The sequence below is a fragment of the Zootermopsis nevadensis genome, unplaced genomic scaffold (assembly GCF_977971745.1).
Source record: "Zootermopsis nevadensis isolate Lab colony 2312 unplaced genomic scaffold, Znev_1.0 Znev_ptg000009l, whole genome shotgun sequence".
Classification (NCBI taxonomy): domain Eukaryota; kingdom Metazoa; phylum Arthropoda; class Insecta; order Blattodea; family Termopsidae; genus Zootermopsis; species Zootermopsis nevadensis.
Window position 1 is genome coordinate 2,119,129 of NW_028259141.1, and position 25,170 is coordinate 2,144,298.

A 25,170-nucleotide genomic window follows, 5' to 3' on the forward strand; every position below is an offset into this window, starting at 1 on the left:
ATCGAGAGTTGCCTGTATATTAATGAGTGAATTAATTAATTAATGAAAGTTATGTTTTTGGTGGATGAGCCGGGATAGCTCAGTCAGTATAGTGACTAGCTACGGGCTGGACGACCGGGGTTCGATCCCCGACGGGGGCAGAGGATTTTTCCTCTAGCCTCTGCGTCCAGACCGGCTCTGGGGCCCACCCAGCCTCCTCTACAATGGGTACCGGGGTCCTTTCCCGGGGGTAAAGCCGGCCGGGGCGTGATGCTGACCACTCACCCCCATCTAGTGCTGAGGTCAAGGAAGAGAGGAGCTATACCTCCTCTCACCTCAAGCGCCTACATGGCGTATAGTGGGACAAACTTTACTTTACTTATGTTTTTGGTGGCCTGATGATTTTTAATAATTTTTACTTTACTTTAATGTAGTTTGTTACTGTCATTTATGATACATTACTTGTGCTGCATCACTTCTGAGCTGGAAAGGGATGAAAAGGTTCAAGAAATGCGTTTCGTTTGGAATTCTTCTTGCAAAGTGTGTTTGCAAGAGACTGGATGTGAGAATCTACTTACTGTTCTCGCAGGGGACAGCGACCTTCATTGGGTGCAGGCCGAGGAACCGTGAGGTGTTGCAAAGACGGATGTATAGAGCAGAGATAGAGGAGTGGATGAAAGAAGCTGATCTAACCGACAAACAGGAACATGGTAACGGAGGAAGGAGAGACAGTGAGGATGATCATCTCATCACCAGCCCTGAGCAGATCATTCTTAGGAGTGCTCTGACAGGCGAGGGAGATTCATATCAGCGCACAGTAACTATAAATTGATAAGTGTAAGAATTTTAAATAGGTCATTTTATGAATGATGCTGGATATGAAACAATCCGAAGTAAGTCCTAATAGCATTTTTATTTAAATACGAAGGTTTTGGGATTATTTAGAGAGAAATATGAGGTACAAGGTTTTGTCAAAACTGCTACATACACTATAAGTCTCTGACGGAAGTTTTTACGTTGATCCGAGTTAAGATCTTACATGCTTGCAGTTTACTTTAATTCACGCTGCAGCATGATAAGGACCTGTGAATGTTTTTAGCATGCTGATTTAGCCCTTAATTTTTGAGGGGGAGCAATAATGAATTCAGTTCTGAAATCAGAACAGATTTAAGACCACCCTTTTCTTGTGAGGGGGAACAATATTTATAGTTCACAGCTTTCCTCATGAAACTAATGTTCTTGAAGATAGTGTTGATGTGATTGCATGAGAAATTGCAGTCTAAAAGAATTTTTAATAATTTTTGTGATTGGAATTTCCTTTGATATTGTGATTTTTAAATTTACAAAGACATATTCTATAGGTTTTATCAGTGATGTAATATACATGCCATGATCCAGTACTGTAGTGTGTATACCTGTCATAAAAAGACTGGTTCAGTTACACGGGGAGTTATTAATCATTACAGTAAACTCCTGATTATCTGGTTTTACAGATTATCCGTGTATGATTCTGTGAATGCCTTTTTCTTTGGGAGGGTCTACAGAAGATGTGGTCGAACAATGCCTTTCTTTTTTTCTTTGGGTACTTAATGTTCAATATCTTTCGTTGGGAGTTGGAAAGTTTTTTCTAGTGGTCATGGTGTGGAGAGAGGAGATGTCACAAGTGTGCTTGGTTTCTTTTTCACACATTAGGGTCTTGCAGTGAATTTCATTGTTTTGTTCTGTATATCAGATAGGTTAAAATTAGTATTTAACACCTGTGGATCTTATATTCGATGCCTGAAAATCGTAACAAAGTCGTACTGAAAGGAAAACAAAGGATAGAGTTACTTGAAAAATTTAAGAATGTTGAATTGTTGGCAGAAAGATTATGGGGTGATGATTGAGAGATATATTCACTACTTCAGAACTCATCAACATAACAACTTTATGGAAAGATATTATGGTGTTGGATGCTATATACTGCTTATCTCATGCATGGTCTTCCATGAATTCAGTAACACTGGTTCCATTGTGAAGGAAACTTGTTCCAGATCTAGAATAAGATTATTTGCAAGATTTTCCTAATGACAGAATCAGAAAATCTTAAATTCTTGACGTGGTATGTGCTACGAGAAGTTTTGAGAACGTGGGCGAAGATAAAATTGTATAATGGCTGCAGAGTGATGCGTGTGAAATGGGCTTCTGGCACATGACGGACAGACATTGTCAATGTTGTTGCGAAACAGAAGGCAGAATGAAGTTCCTACTGCTGTGAGTAGGAGACCAATAATTTACAAAAACATGCAGTCATTTCAGACTGTTTCAACATAAACGTCAGTTATGTAAAAGAAAAAGAGTAATTTCTAAATTTCTGTGAATACTTCTTTGAAGGTGCTACAACCCTGTATGGTTCTCAACCTGCACCGTGATCCCAATAGGTTCCTGTCCAGCACCTTTTTTTCCATCCTTGTACCCTAAGGATTCCGAGATCTTTCTCTACACCAATCATCTGCCTTAAACTGGGTCACCTAGCCTTCCTTGTGCCTTTGGGCTTGGAAAAGGTTAGTTTCCTACATGGAGATACTTTGTTTTCTCTGGTTAGGTGTCCAAGCCACCTGAGCCTGTCCAATTTGACAGTCTTCACTATTTCAGGGGCTTTATATGTCATACAGCTGTCAGTTGTACTTAATTCGCTTAATTCCTTCCTTTTCTCTTGTTGGCCCATAAATTCACCTTGATACTGTCCTCTCAAAGATTCTCAATTTTTGCTCATCCCACATTCTGGGCCTTAGTTTGGCAGTTACACCAAATGGTCTGAGTCCACATTCGCTCCTCTGTAACTTCGCACGTCAAGCAAATTTGATTTGTGCCTTGCATTGATTACTATATGATCAATTTGATTCATATTACTCCCATCTGGTGGCTTCCATGTTATTTTATGTATTCTCTTGTGTGGAAATTGTGTGCTTCCAATAACAGTCATGTCTAGGGATTCTGCATAATTTATGAGCCTCAATCCATTTTAACTGATCTCGTGTAGATTGTGCGTTCCAATTACTGTTGCAGTTCCATGTTCTTCCTTCTCTATCCTTGCATTGATGTCTCTGAGGAGTAATTTGACATCACTAGCAGGGCAGCTTTCGTAAGCTCTTTCCAGGTGGTCATATAATCCTTTTCACCCTCAATTCTTTCTTTGGTTGGTGCATGTGCACATATGAGGCTGTAGTTGTAGAATTTTCCTTTTATTATTACCACACATATTCTTTCGTCAATAGGTCGAAAATCAGTTACCATGTGCCTTACTCTCTTATTTACTATAAACCCTATTCCAAATTGGTGTAGCTTTTTGTGGTAACTATAATATATGTTTTATTCTCCATTATATTCTGTCCTATCCACCTCGTCTTCTGTAGTGACCCCACTCATATGTCCATTGTCTTGCTGAGACGTCATAGTTGGTTTCATCCAGCTTGATTTTGTAACAGTAGTTTTTTGGGGGGTGGGGTCATTCGCCCCACACCAACCCTCAACCTGAAGGACCATGGTATCACTCTTAGTCTGGCTTGGGTGGCCCTACCAGGAGCTTAAGCTCCCGTCGGCATGACTCTCAGGGTCATTTGAGCACTCTTTACTGGGCAAAAATAAATTTGCCTTCGACAAGGTGTTAGTACCTTCGGGAGGTCTATGAATACACGAAACAAAATATTTTGGATCATTCGTGTTTATAAAATATTCATACATCTCCCCTTCATTAGCCCAAATAATCTTGAGTTTACTGTATGTATTTTTATATAATGGAAAGTTGTTCTAGATTTGTCATCTTGTTTGTTTCTAAAGTTACATTTAATAATGAGGACGTTCCAAAACTAAAAACTTCAATGAATGTCAAGATTAGGTGGCAATTACACTACAATACATCATTAATCGCTCAGAAGAGTGACTTCAGCATTTATGGAACTGATTTTGATGTGCGATTTTACAAAAAATGAAATTTTACCATTCCATAGTCAATCCAGCGCTTTCAAAATCTTTTGATCTGGCTGCTATCGGATGCTTGTGCAAGTCTGACTTCTATAAAATTCTACTGATATCCTATCATATAGCATTTAAACATGAGAAAGTGTTACGAATAATCCCAAAACCTCAGAATCCAACGTAGCTGGTGGAAGAAATTACAATCATAATGGCATAACTGTGGCATTTTACTGGTAACAAAAGATAAATGGTTTAATCTCATAATAGGAAACTGTTTTAACTTATATAAACGTAACGAAATCCCAGAATAGTGTTGGTAATACTGATATTTTTTGTTATAAATTAAGTGTTATTAACAGTAAGACGCTTATATTTTACCGTGCTTGCCGTATATTAAGAATTCAGTCTTCAGAATTTATCCTATGATATTAATCCAATTATTTTTATTGTAGCCTTGGGGTAAGGCACTGGACTGTTATTCATATAGTTTTGGTTCAATCCCAGGTCAGATATGTGTGTGGATTTTTCTACTCTCATACTGAAACCTTCACTTTTCTTAAATCAAAAACCTTGGGTAACTGAAGAATACCAGGCTGAAATCATGGTTTAGAGCCCACATTAAACTCTGGGTCTGCTCTGCTGACTGTCATCTTCATAGTTTCCTTTTAACTTGGGTAACAGAATCTCCGACCACAGAAATGAATTCTGGATCTGCCTAAGCTTAGCAGAAGCCTTCAAAGATTACAGACTGTGCATAATTTATGTTAATTTTATCTATAATATACTTGTTCTTGCTAGACCAAAGATTATGATATTACACGGCTTTAATTTAACAAGGTGTCTTTAAAACCCATGGTGAAAGAATAAATAACCAAGCAAAAAGCTATTTTAAAGGGATAATATATTAATTTATAGATCTTATTTTTATTAGTTTTTAGAATATGTTATTAATATTGATAATTTATATTTTATTGTTATTTATAAACATATTAGCTAATGGAAAAGACATCACACCATTTTACTATGATTGTCTTTCAGTAGTCATGAGATGCGTACAGTACATATTATTATGTATGGGCAGGATACTTTATTAATACTTCTTAGCTTTGCCTAGTGAAGAGGCTACTCACAACAGATCTGAATTGATATTTTTTTATAATTCAAAGATTCAAAGGTGAGCCAGCATTTTATGATGACTAGAACTTTGGAACATAAGGATAAAAAACAAAGCATGAGAATTTAAGGTTTAAATGCGTCATGTTTGTGTTTTATAATTAAAATATATAATAAAATTCAGGTCAATACACAAACTTTATTTAGATGTTAAAATTTAAAATTTAAAATTTGCGCCATTCATCGCTAAAACGATGTTACAATAGAGCGCCTTCATTCACTACATGAATGAAGGCGCTCTATTGTAACATCGTTGTAGCGATGAATGGCGCAAATTTTAAATTTTAAATTTTAACATCTAAATAAAGTTTGTGTATTGACCTGAATTTTATTATATATTTTAAAGCATGAGAAATAAATTAGACAACTAAGCTTCATTATATTAATTATTATGAAATTAATTAATGTCATTGGGCAGATGGATATTTAAAAATAATATACATACTTCTGTTTGTGTGCTGCATTGATTGTTTCAATTTCAGTATTTATTTAAATTTTTTGTTTTATGTTTCCACCTCAGTCACTGCAGAGATATTTGGGAGTAATGACTGTAAATCACATTATCTTATTTCCAAAATATCACTATTATATTGAGAGAAAGTGTGATAAAAAGTCTGTCGGCCTGTTATATTTTATTATATATCATTGAACAATTACTAGAATTGGTCTTTTCATATCTAAATACATAGTACAGGTAGGCCCCGATTTATGCCGAGGTTACGTTCCACCTCCTCAAGGTCGTTAGCTGAAGTGACGTAAATCGAAGAATTATAATGTATTGTACTGGCGAACGAGGAGAAAGCAACTGACGCTGACACTAGCGCCGCCTAGGTACCCACTTCCTGTGCTGCATTTACAAATTTTTTTTATTTTTTTCATTATTATTTTAAAAGGGCATTAATGTGAAACAGCATAAAATGAAGCGGTGTAAAGTGGAGCCTACCTGTACATTTATACATATTTGAATCTTAATATCAGTGTTTTTGTTCATAATTGGAATAAGAAATAATCTTTCATCTTTTAAATTGTTTTTAGAATAAATTCTTATGTCTGGTAGGATTTTTATGTTCAATAACTGAATTGCTTTCGGTATAGAATATGTTGAAGAAGGAACAGGATAAGTGTTTTTTCTTAATGTTTTGAGTAACATTGCTGTTCTGTTTGCTCGTAAGAAGGAGATTTTTATAAAATCCTACAGACTTGTTAATTTGACCTTGAATTACAAATATTTTTGTTAATCATTCAATCATTCTGCTGTATGTTATTATTTCTACTTAATAACATATGAAAAATATTTGCAGTACATTATTAAGATTAAATACTGTGTTTGGTTTCCAAGCTTTTGTAACCATAAATGATACTGTAATGCACAGCAGATAATTCAGTAATTTTCCTTATTTAATGTGATGGAAATGAACCATTGCAAATAATTGTGCCTGAAAGATTCCTTAGATTCTTATCAGTTCAGTATTAATTTTTCCTTCAAAAGATTATTTAGTACTGGAACAGGAGATGTCCATAATAGTGAATGGAGTCTTCAAGTTTAATTTAATTCGTAGTATTCAAGCTTTATAAATATATCATTTCATGTTTATATAATATGTATTAACTGAATTAAATATTTATATTCAAGCTTCATAAATCTTCAGCTGGCTGAAGTAACATTATAAAACATTAAATAATATATGTTTAAATACTTGTATTATTTTCATTAGACATTTAGTTGTTCAGTAATTTAAAATTAACTTGAATTTCAGCATTACATTTACTGCTTAATCCAGGATTAATTGAGGTTAAGTAACTCAGTAGCTGCTTTTATGGAACAGTTTCCCATCACCTACACCAATATAAGTTATTGACATTGTACTGACCTACATGAACAATAAACAGCCACGGTGGTCTAGCGGTTAGAACGCTGGCCTTGTAATCCTGGGGTCTCGGGTTCGATTCCCAGCGGTCCCCGAATTTATAACTTGTGTTGGGCAAGGCCGTGGTCTAGGCAACACGGAGTTTCCTCCGTGGCATCCCAACAATTACTCCATTCACACACAGAAGAAGGCAATGGCAAACCACTTCTGGATCATCTGCCAAGAACGTATATGAACAGGTCCCAGTCCGAGAAAAGGATGGAAGGATCCTGTTCATATGGACCTGTCTTCAGACAGAACACTAAAAAAAAACATGAACAATGGAGTCATGAGTTGTATGCGCTTCTGTACGTCTATTTTCATGTGCCTTCATCAGCCAATCAGCTGGTAGTTGGCATTTTAAGTATTCATTTACTTTAAACACGAAGTAAATTCCAACATGATATTCCGCAGTGTTGCCAAAGTGCAGAAATGTACTGCTGAAATGCATGATATAAACATTATAAGTGGGCAAAGAATTATTAATGAGGGCTATATCACAGTTTGTATTTTGCTTTCTCTCTGCACGCCACTTGCCTTCGATCCTGTTAGTAACTTTAGCTTGTAATAATGCATGTGGAAATCAATACATTTTATCAGAGTTATAGTCTGGCCAGCAGCCCAATAGTACAAGTATTTAAATCCTGTATTTCTGTACAGTAAAGGTAAAGAGAGAACAGAGATCGCTAGGGGTGGTTTATGGTGCAGCCTCATTTGGCATCAGGGTTTTAGTGGGCAGTCCCAGTCTACGATATAACAGAAATAGGAACAATGTACAGATGTAATTTGATTTTTTACACTCATCCTGTAAAAGATTTTTTTGAAAAAGTTTTGTGATAAGAGTTTAGTGAAAGCTGTAAAATTTATTTATCAATTTTAACATTACATAATGATTTATTGGGATTAATATTTGTGCTAGAATCTATAGTTCTACCTTTTTAAGAATCCAAAACATTAAAAATATTAACGCTGAGGGAATTATTTACGGGGACAGTGTATAAAAGCATGCTGGGATTTTATTTCATTATATTTATACAAATACAGTTTTGACAAAAATATCAGTTTGAAAGTGAAGTGGAGATATGTAACATGGATGGCAATTTAGGAAAGACAGAATGTCGTACAGTATTTTTACCCCCTTAGCTTACACAGATGGCAAATTAATGGCTACGCTCAAACTGCCCTGATATGTAGGATTTGAAGTTCTCACAGCAGTGAGCATGAAGATGACTGTCTTCTGGGTTCGAGGCACTATGTAGTCTGGTAGAAGTTTACCAAAAATTCAGAGGTCCTTGCCGCCTCTATCATCAGGGCGATGAGCCCTACTTCTCCTAGACTACGCAGTCCTACAACTCGGAAGACAGCCATATTTGTATCCTGATATGGATTGGTATAAGTGACAAGAAAAATAAACAGTGTTTAATGTTGTTTTAATTTGAAACTGAATTTTGTTTTGTTGTAAGAAATCGGAGCATTCCATAATTGTACGTTCTGCAGATTGACAGATTATTACTGAAATTTAAAATCCTACAATAAATACTCATATAAATTTACTTTTGCATATTCTTTATTTTTATTCTTTACCCAGTGTTTCCAACAGGACATCTCACACACCATGTCCATCTTCGTGTGACGTCGATGGGTTGTCTCATGACGGTACGTTGTGTTCCATCTGTAGGATTTCTGATGAACTTAGTTGTCAAACTCCCAAGTGTCATATATCAGAATATTTTTTTAAAGAACAAGAAACTGTGCTTTTTCTGCATTTTGCAAATGTTTTTGGTGAAAAGCTGAAGGACTTATTTGAAAATTTATTAATGTAAATTACATTTGCTGACATCAATCAATCAATCAATCATAAGTTCAAATCCTGTTCAAAGCATGAATTTTCGTCATTATCTTGATGTGTTGTGATGTCCTGTGTAGATCGTGGCTGGTGATGGGCTGATCACCCATCCAAGGAGCCCTGCTAAATGTCTAAACAGATTCATAATTTCAGAAGTAATTCTAAATTGGAACAGGCTACAAGACCCAATACATAAAATTTGATGATGATGATTTAATTCAATGGTAAAATTAAAAGTTGAAACTGAAGAGATGTATAAACTAGTTGCAGACTGAGTCTGTGCTGACTGCAGGTATAATCTAACTGTTGGTGCACTCTTCACACAACAACAAAATGTTCATCTCAAACTGAGGTCTTTAACTTTTATCTGAAACAGTTTACATTTAATTATTATAGAGTGTAGTGCAAAGAATTTCAAGTACAGTGGAGTCTGATTACTCCATAAAAATGAAATACCTAAAGGTTCTTGGTTCTGTCCATAATAAATTTAACTGTAAAATTCACAGTTCCACAGTTAATATTTTGACGTAAATACGTCTATACGGAAGGGTCATTCGGCAAAAAAGTGAAAGGAAAATGTGTAAGATCCGTATCAACAAATTGACAACAATGGATACCTATGGAACGTCGTGTTTACTCGGCATTGTTGTTACCTAACATGTAAGATCCATATCAACAATGTGTAAATATGGACCGACAACAATGGTCAGCTTGCGTGCATTGTTATGTCATCTGTTTACTCGGCATTGTTGTGTTTAATTACTGTCATCAACAATGCGGTCAGAACACTAGCCTTGTAAGCCTGGGGTCCCGGGTTCAATTCCCGGTGGTGCTCAAAAATATAACTTGTGTTGGGCAAGGCCGTGGTCTAGGCATCACAGAGTTTTCCTCCGGGGGCTTCCCCGGTTTCTCCGTGGCATCCCAACAATTACTCCACTCACACACAGAAGAAGGCAATGGCAAACCACTTCTGATCATCTCTGCCAAGAATGTATATATGTATGAGCAGGTCCCTGACAACCTGAAGAGGTTGGAAGGATCCTGTTCATAATATATGGACCTGTCGTCAGACAGAACACTACAAATAAAAATAAACATCAACAATCCGCTTTCGTGATTGCGGAAAGAGCTGAGCTGTGAATCGCTTTTAGAAGAAGTGCATCGTAGATTAGATAATTTTATGCTGTTAAAAAGTTTTAGAATATCACAAGTATGTATCTTATATAATATTATTATATTACATTTCATTACATTATATTTCATTGCATTACAGAGACGTACCATGGTTCCACTGTCAACTTTTGTCCTTAAGTATGAATTTTATATAACCAACATCCTCATGACTATCATAATCATTTACCATATTAATCCTAGTTAGCCTATTATGGGTATTCTAAAATATAATCTTTTCATTGGATATTTAACTTCCATATCATGATTAAGAATTAATGAAAAATTTAATAGAAAGTTAAGACTTTCATCTTTTGGAACATACCAATTACAAAATATCTTATGAACTGGTCATACAAAGAATGTCTTGCTGACTATACTGGACAATGTCACATGACGCACAGGCATGATGAACCCAGTTAGAAAGAACATTTTGTTTGGGATACAAAATTATGAACTTCTTAAGAACTTGAAGGTTCAACAGATTTTATTTTGTATTTTGTTTCCAAGTGATTTTGTTTCTGTTTAATAATTTAAGAACAACTTGTTCACTGCATAAGTTATACAACACTGAATGGAAAATTACAGGATGACTGGGTTTGCAAATTGATAATCACCTAAATTGGACAAATCATATTGATAAACTGGTACCTAAGTTAAGTGGCACATGTTACGCAGTTAGATCTCTGTTGCATGTCAGCAACACTGACACACTCAGATCAGTATATTTTGCCTATTTTCACTCTTTAATAAAATACGGAATATTTTTGGGGGGAAATTCATCAAAGATCAAAAAGATATTCACTTTACAAAAGAAAATTGTTAGATTATTGGCTGGTGTAAAACCTAGGAATTCATGTAGAAGTCTATTTAAGAGATTAGAAATCTTACCTCTTCCATGTGAATACATATTCTCATTAATGAACTTTATTGTAAATAACCAAGAACATTTTCAAACTAATTCTGCTATACACAGTGTCAACACAAGGAATAAAATTCAGCTTCAAAGACCAATTGCCAACCTCTCATGCTTTCAGAAGAGAGCATATTATTCAGGGATCAAAATTTTCAACAGTCTACCATCAAATCTCACAAGTCTTGTAAATAAAAAGGCACAATTTAAACCAGCATTGAAAAGATACTTAATTATACAATCCTTTTACTCTGTCCATGAATTTCTAATGTTTACAAGTTGTAATTTATCTATTGTATATAATGGGTGGATTTATTTGTAACTTATCTCTACTTCATGTGAATCCTTTGTTTGTATTTTTGTGACATTTATATGACTTGTATTTGTATAACATGTATTGTATTATTATGACTTATTCTACATCCTATTGTCATCTGACTAACTTATGGATCCATGGAATGTAATAAAGATGTATGTATGTATGTATGTATAAACAAATAGTCTGTATGAATGCCACGTCATTATATTCATATTCAACTGGAAAGTATTCTTTCTGACATGAATTCAAGTAACTTGAAGAACAAACATGTTTCACTGTTTTAAACACTACATTGAAGAATTCACATTTTACCTGTTTATGCAGGTGCAAAACTTGGCCTCTCACTCCAAGAGAATAACATGTGTTCTTGAGGAAATTATTGGGGGTGGGGGTGGAATTAAGCAAGCAGAAGCTAAAGGAATAATATTCTCCAAATATTATTATGGTGATCAAATTAAAGAGAGTGAGATAACTGGGACTTGTAGCATTTATTATGAAGCATGGAAATGTATATATTTTAGTTAGAAAACTTAAAGATAAGATGACATGTTGAGAAACTTGGACATATATATGACGATAATATTAAAACCGATTTTTCATTATAAATTCTCTGCACATTTTGAACGTTTTGTGAAATGTAATCTGTGACATATGCTATTTTTATAATGTCACTGGAGACCAAAACTCACTGATCATACAACAGATGAACCCAACTACACTATTATGAATGTGATACAGCAGAAGGACATACGGCACGATGTGTTGGTGTCTTCAGATTCTTAAAATTAACTGTTATATAGAGGAAGTGGGGGGTAAAGGTGGAGTGTGAAGTCAGATAGTAGTGAACGTTGTTACCAACTCAGGTCATGTAAGTAGCTTGAATCATGTTTCAATACGAATTATTACCACCAGATCGCTCTTGTAGTAGTATTATAACTTTTGGATAGATGGCAGTACACTATATACATGACGTCACAGGCCACATGTTTTGGTACTTTCAACTGTTCTTGATGTTGGTATTATCTGTGCATATGTGTGAATAACCATTGCTGATTCTGAATTTGTGGTGTGATTAGTCGCCATAAGCTTTCTTAGCGTGTCGCGAGGTATAAATTCATTCCCAATGTGAGTATTGTGTTAATTTCAGATTTTGTAGAATTATTCGACAGATGTAACCTTTTGTATATATTTTTTGTGAAGGCAAATATACCATATTGTTTTCAGTTTAAACAGGGATTTGAAAAAGTTGTTAACGCGTTTGGTTTTGTAATTCGAGAATGAGGTTTGCTTGACACAAATTTCATATTTGTTGTTAGCTGGTGTTTTGAAACCTGAAACATGAGCAGCAGCCGATTCTTTGCTACCGGCTCAGATTCTGAGTCCGAGACATCGTCAGAAGAAGAGCAGGTGCAACGCCAGCCAACTACAGCATTTACGGTAAGTCTGTGAAATATGGTTCCCCTAAAAAGTATTTGAGAAAATGTTAATAGGAATATCCCAGGATCAGAGTTTTAAACACAACAGACTTCCGTAAACTTATTAAGAAAGTCAGGTCAACAGGGTTACATCGGCATAAGGAACCTGCTGAAAATGCTGTGTGCCTACTGAAGAAAAACAAGATGAAATAGGGGCTAGGCAAGAATATACACAACCGAAATCACTGCCTTGTACAAGACAGGCAATTTCAAATTATCAGCAGCCAAAGCTACGAAACGGAAAATTTGTGTGTGTGTTTGCGTTCATGTTTTCAGTATGCCTTATAACAGGTAAGTTTATATACTTTTTTTATGGAACTATAACCGTCCTTGGTTATTCGTTTGCCTCGGCTAGCTCGGGTACTCAGGGTCGTACACGGGGATCGGATGTATGACGAACGGATAATGATTCACTGTTACTCCAATAATACCTTTATTATGTATTTATTTCAAAACACCAGCCCACAAACGTCCCAACCTCTACCTTCAAGAAACTTTCCACGACTCCTCTGCAACTGCCCAGACACCCTTCCTGAACACCACTCCTTGCTGCTGGCTTTCTCCCCCACAAAAAAAGGGACCACATGCGAGTCCTCCCCCTACTTTCTTACTTTACAGCCGATCCTTTGTTTTTGACGAATTTCGGCCAGCTCGCCCTTGCAGCGTTGCGGACGGTTACAGAACAGTACTTGTCTCATATCAGGAAAGTCTTGTAACTCTTTGTAGTTACTCTTGCAGTTCCTGCTTGGAGTGGGGAAGAGACATTTGTATGGTACTTGCCATAGTAATTTTGGTCTTAGCACGTTCAATATTTTTTGGTCGTGTGTTGCTTAAAGTAAACATTTTGTCTTTTCTGAGTTCAATTTATGCCTGTCTGAGTAGAGAATTGACTTGGTCTTGAAGCAGGTTGGAAAAAAAGCGATACTAACCAGTTCTTTGTTAGTTGCAAAACAAAATGGAAGATCACAGAAATATTTAGATGCAGTTGTCATTGTTTAGAGGTGTCAGATCTTGGATCAGCCAGAAAATCTGAAGAAATGATATGTGATTCCAAGAATCTCTATGTGATGTGTGATATCTTAGTACAGGGCCTGAAAATATTTATATACGGAGTAAAAAAGTCCACAATTATTTTAAGAAGCGAGATCAAGTCAAAATTGAACTAATTATTCGAACATGTTTCTTTTATTTGTCTGTGACTGGAACTGTTGTCTGATCGCTTATTCGAAGAATTGATAATATGCGCCTTCTAAACTGTATACTATTGCAACAAGATGGAGCGCCAACCCCTTCTGCTTCCGATGTGGATGCTTTCCTGAATAACCAATTTGTACTGTTTGGATGATAATTAACCTGTCATTGAGCACTTTTGGAAACCTTATATAGGGCAGACATTAGGTAGCAAGTTGGATTTGGCGGTGCTGATTGGTGGAGTGGAAGAACAGGCTGCTATCCAATGAGATAGAAGCATAAATTGGGTGGGCTGATAATTAACCTGTAGCAAAATTCGAGTAGGTAAATATGTATCTGAGACATTCCTCATCAAGAACGGTCTAAAACAAGGAGATGCTTTGTCTCCCTTGCTCTTTAACTTTGCGCTAGAATATGCTATCAGGAAGGTCCAAGATAGGCAGGAGGGTTTGCAATTGAATAAGACACATCAGCTATTGGCATTTGCTGATGATGTTAATTTATTGGGGGACGATATAAATACAATAAAGAGGAACACAGAAGTTTTACTAGAGGCTAGTAGAAAGGTGGGGCTAGAAGTAAATTCAGAAAAAACTAAGTACATGTTAGTATCTCGTCGTCAGCAGACAGGAGGGCAAAATTATCTTAGGGTAGCTAATAAGTCCTTTGAAAGTGTCACAAAGTTCAAATATTTGGGAACAACAATAACAAATCAAAATGATACTCGTGAGGAAGTTAGGAGGAGACTAAATTCCGGAAATGCTTGCTACTTCTCAGTTAAAAATATTTTGTCTTCCCGTCTGATTTCTAGGAACCTGAAAATTAAAGTATACAAAACAATAATTTTGCCTGTTGTTTTGTATGGGTGCGAAACATGGTCTCTCACTCAGAGGGAGGAACACAGATTGAAGGTGTCTGAGAACAGGGTGTTGAGGAGGATATTTGGGCCTAAGAGGGAAGACGATGGGGCGTGGAGAAAACTGCACAATGACGAGCTTAAAAATCTGTACTGCTCCCCCAGTATTGTGAGGGTGATTAAGTCGAGAAGAATGAGATGGGCGGGACATGTAGCGCGCATGGATGGGACAAGAGGTGTGCACCGGGTACTAGTTGGGAAACCTGAAGGGAAGAGACCGCTGGGGAGACCTAGACGTAGATGGGAGGATAATCTCAGGCGGGATCTATGGGAGATAGGAGTTGAAGGAAACTGGATTTTGTTGGCCCAGGACAGGGTCCGGTGGAGAGCTTTGGTTAATTCGGTGATGAACCTTCGGGTTCGGTAAGCCATCTAGTTAGTTAGTTAGTTAGTTAACCTTTGCCTCCCTCGCTTCCTTAGAACATTTTCTTGGATTTTTCATGCATTATTCATTTGTAGGAATCACCATCTCAGGTTCTTGGCCATATTCTGTCTGATTCCCAGACAGTGGTGGAAGATAACCAGTTAACATTCTGGATAATGTGATGTCTTTTTTTATGTCAATTCTTCCTGTGAATTTCTGGGATAGTAGGTACCTCAGTTAAGATTAATGTTACTTGTACTCGTGTCCCTCCCAACCTGTCCTGCATATTAATCCTGCCGTATTTTGAGCGTTTTACAGTCTTCACAGTTGATACATCATTGATCAGTTGAATCAAATTAGACTTATTTAATATGAACACAAATATAGAAATTATGTGGAGTGTCTTCACACACTAGAGGAGATTATTGTATTGCGCTAAAAGTTATTCAATTTTTTTTTCATCTTTCAGTTTAGCGATGAAGAAGAAGAAACGAAGAGAATTGTTCGTTCTGCCAAGGAGAAGCGTTACGAAGACCTCACGAACATAATGAAACAGATTAGAAACTTCAAGAAAATAAAAGATATGAGCAGCATGTTATCGAGTAAGTGTAACTTGTTCCCTTTTACGTTTGTAGTCTCGGAAGGACTCTGATGTTTTATGAATGTTCCCATTTTGCTGCCTGCATCTGTGGGGCTGTAACATTATTGATTTGTGAGCGTGTTACATCCGGTTTTTCACTGGTCATGCCAAGGGCCTTGTGTCAGATGCTTCTATTAACAAAATGGCTGATTTACAGGATACTGAATTCTTACCCGGTGTCCTACGTGAGCGACTGAATGCGAGCGGTGCGAGTTGCGTGGGCGAAGCGGAAATATCAAACTGGCTGTTTGTGTGGCGCTGTCCTATGTTACAGCGAAGCGGCCGGCGTCCAGAGTCCAAGATCAAATATTTTGATATTTTCGCGCAGGTCACTGCGCTGGCCAGTAAGGCGCATGCACAGAAAAGCTCTGACTGTGCAGTACAGGGAAGGTGCATGCGCAGAAAGACCGTGTGCTTCTATTACAGTCTCTCACGTAGGACACAACAAGCGATTCCCTTATGTCATATGACACCCCATGCTGCTTATGCAGCTCGCACAGCTCGCTACTTATCGCTTACCTAGGACATTGCCTTACACCTATTTGGTGTGACAAATGTGCGTTATTAGTGTTCATGTACCTGAATGGAACTCCATCATCAAGGCTGCTCTGATGATGGAGGCGGCAAGGTCCTCTGAAACGTCAGTAAACTTCTACCAGAGTATACGGCGCAACAACCTAGAAGATTTGAGATACACTTTTTTCACATTTTAAAATTTCTGAAATTCAGTGTAGGAAAATTATATTATATTACGAAAGGGCAACCGCGTTTCCATAACGCTAGGCAAGGGAAAGTAAACGTAAAAGTAAAGGATAAGAAGTTTTATGTTTGGATATCGACAATTCCTATTGAAAGCACGTGTTTTTTTCCCCTGGAAACCTATTACTACATCAGGGGTGCATCTCACAATTGATGGTGTCTTAAAATCGAGGAAATGTGGCATGTGTTGGAGAAATGATGTTGTTTTTTTTAAATGTAGATCTTGTACATTTTTTTAGGCTTTGAGGAACTGATGCGGGCGTACACTAAAGCACTTCCAGTAATTAGTAAGGAGGAGAAAGGTCAGACGCCACGTTTCTATCTGCGTTGTCTTATGGAAATGGAAGATTTTATAAATGATGTTTGGGAAGATCGTGATGGAAGGTGAGTTTATCAGTTGTTTCCCCTCCCCCTCCTTCTCTTTACCCCCCCCCCCCCCCCCCCCGTCCAATTTGGAGGCAGACTTTATAGTTACAAGTACATGAATGTAATGTCTTGCTCATATGCTATTAAGCATAAGATTCATTCGTAAAGTGAAATGAAATGGAGCGAAGTTTATTTACATTTGTAGCGCGAATAAGCAAGGTCAGATTTGATATACGACACCGTCATATCTTGCAATCTGATTTCTCGGTGTACCATTTTAAATTATGAGCCGGGATAGCTCAGTCAGTATAGTGACTAGCTACGGGCTGGACGACCGGGGTTCGATCCCCGACGGGGGCAGAGGATTTCTCCTCTAGCCTCTGCGTCCAGACCGGCTCTGGGGCCCACCCAGCCTCCTCTACAATGGGTACCAGGGTCCTTTCCCGGGGGTAAAGCACGGCCGGGGCGTGATGCTGACCACTCACCCCCATCTAGTGCCGAGGTCAAGGAAGAGAGGAGCTATACCTCCACTCACCCCAAACGCCTACATGGCGTACAGTGGGACAAACTTTACTTTACTTTACCATTTTAAATTTCTACTTCTTTCGTACTTTCTTCAGTAATGACATTCCTATGTTTATATTGTTCTGTTATAGTTACAGAAAGTGTTGTGGCCCACTTTGTTTTATTTATTTTGTAAATAGAAATTTGAAACGACTAATATATCATATTTATAGCGACTGTTTTTATGGTGATCACATCTCAGAGACCATAATAGGCTAGTACGTCTCAGATGTGAATGGCTGATGATGGAATTCGGATTGTCGTCTTTTAGGTTGTTAACCCTTTCAGTCTTGTAGGGACAACTTGTGTTTAGCGGGAAACTGTTATCTCCGTCTTCAGAGTTGGAGTAAGATTGGGAATTGTGATGGTTATGTATAGTCAGGGTGTGGGGTGGGTTAGAGGGGCAGTGGAAACAAGAAAGGTGGTTTTCTTGGCTTGTACAGAAGAATTTTGTCCAGGTACATCATTAGATAAGTGTAAGGAAGTATGATTCTAAGGTATGTCTCAGTGGCACAATGTCCATACCAAATTTCGTCAAAATCTGTGTAGTGGTTGATAGGGTTTTGATTTTTATTGCAGTTTCCAGCATGGGGGGAGAGAGACTCGCTTTACTGTACCTAATTTGTCGGAATGAATATCTTCCAATTGAAAACTAGCTGTGTTAGTATTTAATAGTAATTTGAAGATTTCCATCTTCTGGGTTGTTGCGCTGTGTAGTCTGGTCGATGTTAACCAACGTTTCAGAGGTCCTGATGACGGAGGCAGTATGACCTCTGAAACGTTGGTAAACATCGACCAGACTACACAGCGCAACAACCTAGAAGACGGAAATCTTCATACTCTGATGACGGAGGCAGTATGACCTCTAAAACGTTGGTAAACATCTACCAGATTACACAGCGCAACAACCCAGAAGACAGAAATCTTCATACTCTGATGACGGAGGCAGTATGACCTCTAAAACGTTGGTAAACATCGACCAGACTACACAGCGCAACAATCCAGAAGACAGAAATCTTCATACTCATCGCCCTGATGACGGAGGCAGTATGACCTCTGAAACATTGGTTAACATCGACCAGACTACACGGCGCAACAACCCAGAAGACAGAAATCTTCATACTCATCGCCCTGATGATGGAGGCGGTATGACCTCTGAAACGTTGGTTAACATCGACCAGACTACACAGCGCAAGAACTCAGAAGACAGAAATCTTCATACTCACCGATGTGAAAACCTCAAATCTTATATATTTCTGATTTGTTAATAATTTTCTTTGTTTCTGTAGGAAAAACATGTCAAAAAACAACTCCAAATCTTTGTCATCTCTGCGGCAGAAACTTCGTAAATATAACAAAGAATTTGAATTGGATATTGCGAAGTTCCGTGAAAATCCTGATCAGGCTGAAGATGAAGAAGATGAAGAGAAAGGTAATGTGAATAATGTACAGTTGGTACTATTATCTATGCTTATAACAGACATTACATTTTAAGATACTTATGAAAAGTATCTGGAATTTTTTTTACTGTTACAAACCAGAGCATTGAAAAAGCATTAACTTTGTCTTTTTTTATTTCTTCGTAGAAGGTGAAGATGACTCAGAACCTGAAGATATAAGACCATCTTCATTTAGAAAAGCTGGTTCTGAATCTAGTGCCACAGAATCAAAAATAATAAAGGTAAGTTCTATCATCTTTTATATTTCTCTGTAAATGTCATGGTTGATATAATGGCTGTCCATGGTTCAGCATTCAGTGTTTGAAGTAATGTTTTCTGATGTTAAGTATAGAACTGAAAATTTTAATACATCCATGTTCATTGATCCTTGGTGGCTGCTGTGGTAACCACATCACTAATGATTGCCGTATGTGCACGAAGGGATGTATGTACAAATTCTTATCTCCTTACAGCCTAAAGATGGCTGTCTTGTGGGTTGTTACTCCGTGTAGTCTGGTTGAAAGTTAAACTTGGTAAATTTCTGCCAGGCTGACAGCCACGTCAAATGGTACCGTTTGTCGCTTCTGATTGCCTGAGAAGATGCCGCAAAAGCTTCAGATCATATTTATACCAGGTTAACACAGCAAAACAACCCAGAAGATAGCCATCTTTATATTCAGCGCTAGGAGAACTTAAAATCTCACTTCTGAAAGAGTATTTCTTGGTATTACAAAGAACTAATTTATATTACTGTGGTTATGTTTTGAAGATTGCCATCTTCTGGGTTGTTCGCTGTGTAGTCTGGTAGATGTCCACCAATATTTCAGAGGTCCATGCCACCTCCATCATCAGCATGGATCTCTTGAAACGTTGGTTAACATCTAACAGACTACGTGGCGCACAACCCAGAAGACGGAAATCTTCAGACTGATCGCCGTGAAAACCTCAAATCCTACATAGTTATATTTTCTTCGTGTAGAAGCCAGTTGAAGATGATGAAGGCAGTGAAGACTCAACTGACTGGGGCAGCGATTCAGAGAGCGACACAGACAGCAGTGACGACGACACTCAGTATGCTAGTATCAGAGAACGTTTCCTGAAGAGGTCAGTTTCTACGTTTGTTGATTCATCAGCTTTTATTTTTTCATACCTCAGTTGGTATAGGGATTTCTTTATTGTTATCATAATTGTTATTGTCATTACTTGATGATACATTGAACAGTTTAAGTATAAGTAGGCTATGATATGAACGTGGATTTCATTCTCGGCAGGAGCAGGAATTTTTCTGTTTACCATCATTTCTGGACCAGCCATAGGGATCGAATAGGTCTTGCAGTCTCTTTCCCTGGGAGTAAAGTGGCTGCAGTGTGAAGCTGACGAGTCAAACCCATCTTATGCCAAGCTTAAGCTATATTTCCACCCCACAATATGTTTTTATGGTGTGGTGCTTAATTAAGCGCCAGGGACAGTGTTACCACTTTTTCCTTTTATTTATTTTTGATCTGAGGAGTGGATTGGATGAAAAATGGGACAGAAAAGTTGCTCTTTAAAAACTTTCAAGTGTGTACATACATTCCCATAACACTTACAGTGAAACCTCGATGCATCGTTTTTGGCGGGGGTGGGAAATAAAAACGATGAATACGGGAAAACGATAGATGCGGGAAAGCATTAAAATTTTTTTTTAAAAAACTGAATGTTTCTGTTTCAAAGTTACTTCTTTTTACCAAAAATGTCTTTAATGGACAACTGGTTTGTCGAAACTTTACGTTTTAGGCCAAACAGAGCCCTTTCCACGTTCAAAATGTTTTCCTCGTCAAGTTCACTAATATCATGCGCGTAAAAGAACGACTTCACTTTTTCCAATGCTTCGGCAAAACTCGGCACAGCTTCGGGCTCGCATTCGTCGTCTTCCTCTTCCTCACCACTCCCACCCCCTTCGCTGACAATAACAGGAAGATTGGAAATACTATTACTGCCGAACTCAACGAAACGTCGCTGTAGATACACTGAACCACTGGAAACGAGATGAACCAGAAGAATGAAAAGTGTCGCCCGCCTTTCCTTTGTACTTATAATAAAAGCATTTGTGAAGAAATTCACACTGCACATGCCATCTGGCATCGCTGGAACGAAATATGAGTGCACCCTAATTAAACTCATAAAATTTCTGACAATGAGCACTGCCATTCTCTCCAACTATCACCCCTGCACCGCCGACCCCTCATTCCAAAAGAATCTGTGCTGGTTGGGCGACATAACAGGTTACTGCTACTGTGTATTCCAAAAACATTGTGCGTCTTTCGGTATTAATTTATCTCAAAACCCAGCATTTTCATTTCTCAGAAACGATCATTGCGGGAAAATTGTGGGCCGGGACTATGATTTTGGAACGATCGATGCGATAAAACGATAGTTCGAGGAACGATAGAAGCGTGAAAATGTAACATTATTTTATATGGGATGTATTCGGGACCGAACAAAACGGACGATGCATCCGGGAAAACGATAGTTCCGGGAACGATGGATAGAGGTTTCACTGTATTTATCATTCAGTGTAATAAATTCCCCACACTTCTGCTTTATGGTAGACACCAGTAGGTTTCAACAACTGTTTAGAAATATTTTATCAGATGGTGCCAAGATTTGTAAAGGTACGCAGTGGTGTACTGACCAGATTTCTACCTCAGTTGTAGCTGGACGTGGGTCCTCAGCAATTAAAGTCTTTTGCTGGAAGCAGGGATTGAAGCCTTGTTCAGGATTGTTTGTCCTGCTGGTTGCAGGGTGACAGGTCAAATTTTTATAGGTCCCCATCTCACTAAAGATCCACCTCGAACTGTACCCCGTGTCTGCGAGAGATGGAGAACTCTCGTTTTGTGTTAGAAGGCTGTGTTCCGTTATGCAGTCCTTCGAAAACTTGGCAGCCTCCACGAGTTGAAAATGTTTTTCATATAAAAGGTGAAGAAATACATAACATGACCATTTTATGTTTTCTGAATTATTTTTAAAAAAAGTAAAAAAATTCTTTCTTGTTCTTGTACACTTGGTCTGACAATGGCGATACACTGCAGAAGAATCCAATTTTGAAAATATATGTTTGTTTGTTTTTTTTGTATTTTTTAAATTACCTATAAACGCTGCGAGGAAGTATGCAAAACCCTTAATCATGAAACTTTCTTGAAAGATTTTCATAAATCCTTTCACCACTGATATATCTCCATTTTCAAATTTTGTTATTTGGATGTAATTAAATGTATAGTTGTTGGTTTTTACGTTGGGTAATGCTTCTTCTCATCAAAGAAGTATGTGGCCTGCAGTGATTACTTCTTGGTGAAGATAATTATTTTACTGTTATCTCTTGAAGAAGAGTTGTGTTATCATCATGAAAACATAACATAGTTCCTTAGTTTTAAAATCTTATATTGGGAAGATGTCATGTGACTGAAAATGTTTTTGTGTTTATTGGAAGCTGTAATATTATTCAAATTTTTTATTAAGTGACATGAAATTTATGTGCATTAACTAAAAGTTGTGATGTAATTAATAAAATCTCCTCGGGCCAGCAGCCACATCACGTGGTTAAACCGTGCCGACGTTTCGAGGGCCATCTCCGGCCTCATTTTCGAGGCTAGTCGTGTGATGTAATGCTGTCAGAATTAAATGATTTGAACAGTTTATATTCCTGAAAGCCATCCTGTGACTTACAGTGCTTAAATAATGCATGCAACTGTAATTTTCTTAAAATTCTTATGCGGTGGTTGAAACTTTCCAGTAAACCACAGTTTCTATGCTAACGTTGATACTTTCTGGTCTTGGTTTCATATTAATAGGACGCACTCAGACGTCGTATCCATATCTTATTTCCCTTTGCAGTGCTACTGATTCTGCACATATCATATTCACTGCCTATACGTAGCATATTTTATGCTGGTTTACCTAAAATTTCTTTCATATGTACTGTACATGGGAGTTCAGTAAATACTTGTTATGTAGGCGGCCTATTACGTAGGTGATGCATGTATAACCCCCTATTCCTGAGTGGAGAACATTGGTCTTTTTTTGTCCAAAAAATTTCACATTTCATTGTTGCTTTCTGCTGCTCCTCTGTTTGTAGTGTATTTTTTGACGTAAATACGTGTATATTTTCGGGTCAGTGTCATTCGGAAAAAAGTGAAACGAAAAAGTGTAACTGCATTGTTATGTTACCTATAAAACATTACATTACCTTACATTAGATTCAGCTGCCACAAACCCATCTTAAGCGTAACTAATTCACGTTAAATAAGCCATGTCTTAATCAAACTTTACGCAATTGTAAAGCGGGTATAAAGGAAATATTTAGAATAAAGCCAATATATAAACTTCCTTTCCGTATAGACGTATTTACGTCTAATTCTCCGGAACCGTGGTTCCACTGTAACTTTTTTAATTTGTTTTGTTATTACTGGCTGTTTTATAAATTCCAGCGTTATAAAGTATTACCAATAAATTGTACATCAGATTAGAATGAGCTTGATGTTTTCTGGTTTGCTAGTAGTGCAGCGTGTGACTTGTCAGGCTGCTTACATCTCAGGGACTTTCTTAACTCTCATATACATTAGTGTATAATGAATATGTTAGTCAGTGAATAGGAGTGTATTGTTTGGTTAATTTTCATTGCTGCATAAATATGTATTCTTGAATATAACAGAAACACTGAAAAAGAAGAAGAAGAAAAGAAAGAGAAAAAGGAGAAAAATAAAGAACGAAAAGAGAAAGAGAGGAAGCAGAGACGAGAGGAGGAGGAAGATGGTGAAGGAGGTTGGGAGAGAGTGAAGGGAGGCATTATTCCATTAGTAAGTAAAGTTTTACTTTTCGGTTATCTACTATCAACGAGAAAGAATAGATGTTAGGAGATTGATGTCTTCTGAGTTATTGCGCCGTGTAGTCTGGTAGATGTTTACCAGCGTTTGAGAGTTCTTACTGCCTCCGTCATCACCCTGATGACAGGCATTATGACCTCTTAAACGCTGGTAGAAATCTACCAGACTACACGGCGTAACAACCCAGAAGACAGCAATCTTCAGACTCGCCACCGTGAAAACCTCAAATCTTAGATAATAGATGTTAGCTTTGTTGGTTGACAGAAGTAAGGGTAACCTGAAACAAGGTTCTGACCACATTAGTGAATATTTATAGAGAAAACATCGGTCGTACTTGATTCCCTTCTTTCTTATTTATATTTTATCTGTAGTTCTGCAATTTGCTTGTTGATTTTCATTGAAGCGTCGTAATGGTTTAGTGTCAGTCAGATTGTTCCAGTAATGTTTAAAGTTTTCAGGAATGGTGCTGGTGTTTGGCGCTAGGATGTTGTCATTGTTTCCTAGTCTCATAGTGACTTTAACTCCCTACCATCTCGTGTTCTTCAGATTATGTCCATTTCTGTCGCAGACAGTAATTACTATGCATTTCTGATTAAATTGTGTCTCTTTATATTATCTCTGTTTAACAAAAACAATTGAATTTATATAAGTGAAACTTTTGCATTAATAGTATTATATATAACAGTGGCATTCAACCTTTTTTTTTTTTGTTCATGTACCCCCAAATAAATAAATTTGTGGCGTAACAGCTCCAGAGAGCCAAAGCCGACTAGCTTGACTGCTGGTCTCACGTTCACATGCCTAAGCAGAGGTGAACGATCATCCAACCAGATATAGAGTGACGTGTGTTCAGCACGACGAACCCCCAGCCATTGCTAGTTTTCCTGACCGGATTACGCTACTCATCGTAGCTCCCCAATTTCCTCACGATGCTGGGTTGGCACCGGTCCCATACACTGGTCGAAAGCTCATGAGAAAATTTCTTCTCCCCCAAGACTCGAACCAGCGCGCATTCCGTATCGCCGGTCCGAAGCATGATGCCTCAGACCGCGCAGCTACAGCGCGGGACTCACATACCCCCAGATATAATTTCTCTTCAACTTTGTTCCCCCAAAGTTGTTGGTGTATAATTCAAGTTATACATAGTATATAATCTACATCTAAAATAAATTAAATAAAATACATTACTGATTATTCATTGTTTATCATAAAGTAATATTTATATATATTTTTAAATTTCACGTACCCCCTAAGATGTCTTCGTGTACCCCAGGTTGAATACCACTGACATATAATATACAGCAGTAATTGAATAATGATTGTGTGCATA

The 25,170-nt window shown here is 37.5% G+C and overlaps 2 protein-coding genes and 1 long non-coding RNA gene across 3 annotated transcripts in view; 2 read left to right on the forward strand and 1 right to left on the reverse strand.

The window, feature by feature from the left end:
* LOC110837013 (two pore channel protein 1) overlaps positions 1 to 8,569 on the forward strand; it is a 28,442-nt gene extending 19,873 nt beyond the window's left edge. The window contains exon 13 of the mRNA XM_022078764.2: positions 569 to 8,569. Within this exon, the coding sequence (XP_021934456.1) occupies positions 569 to 811 (243 nt within the window). The 3' untranslated portion in view covers positions 812 to 8,569. The remainder of the gene's footprint in view (positions 1 to 568) is intronic.
* Positions 8,566 to 12,117, reverse strand: LOC147874314 (uncharacterized). The gene is made up of 2 exons (XR_015534333.1): positions 9,319 to 12,117; positions 8,566 to 8,993 (listed from the first exon to the last, which is right to left on the reverse strand). It is a non-coding gene; the product is annotated as an uncharacterized LOC147874314 (long non-coding RNA).
* Positions 12,118 to 12,241: 124 nt separating this feature from the next.
* The window catches only part of eIF3c (eukaryotic translation initiation factor 3 subunit c), a 45,955-nt gene continuing 33,026 nt past the window's right edge, over positions 12,242 to 25,170 (forward strand). Inside the window, exons 1-8 of the mRNA XM_022078751.2 lie at positions 12,242 to 12,389; positions 12,581 to 12,701; positions 15,680 to 15,812; positions 16,849 to 16,993; positions 18,829 to 18,971; positions 19,126 to 19,220; positions 19,958 to 20,082; positions 23,669 to 23,813. Of these exons, the coding sequence (XP_021934443.1) occupies positions 12,603 to 12,701; positions 15,680 to 15,812; positions 16,849 to 16,993; positions 18,829 to 18,971; positions 19,126 to 19,220; positions 19,958 to 20,082; positions 23,669 to 23,813 (885 nt within the window). The 5' untranslated portion in view covers positions 12,242 to 12,389; positions 12,581 to 12,602. The remainder of the gene's footprint in view (positions 12,390 to 12,580; positions 12,702 to 15,679; positions 15,813 to 16,848; positions 16,994 to 18,828; positions 18,972 to 19,125; positions 19,221 to 19,957; positions 20,083 to 23,668; positions 23,814 to 25,170) is intronic.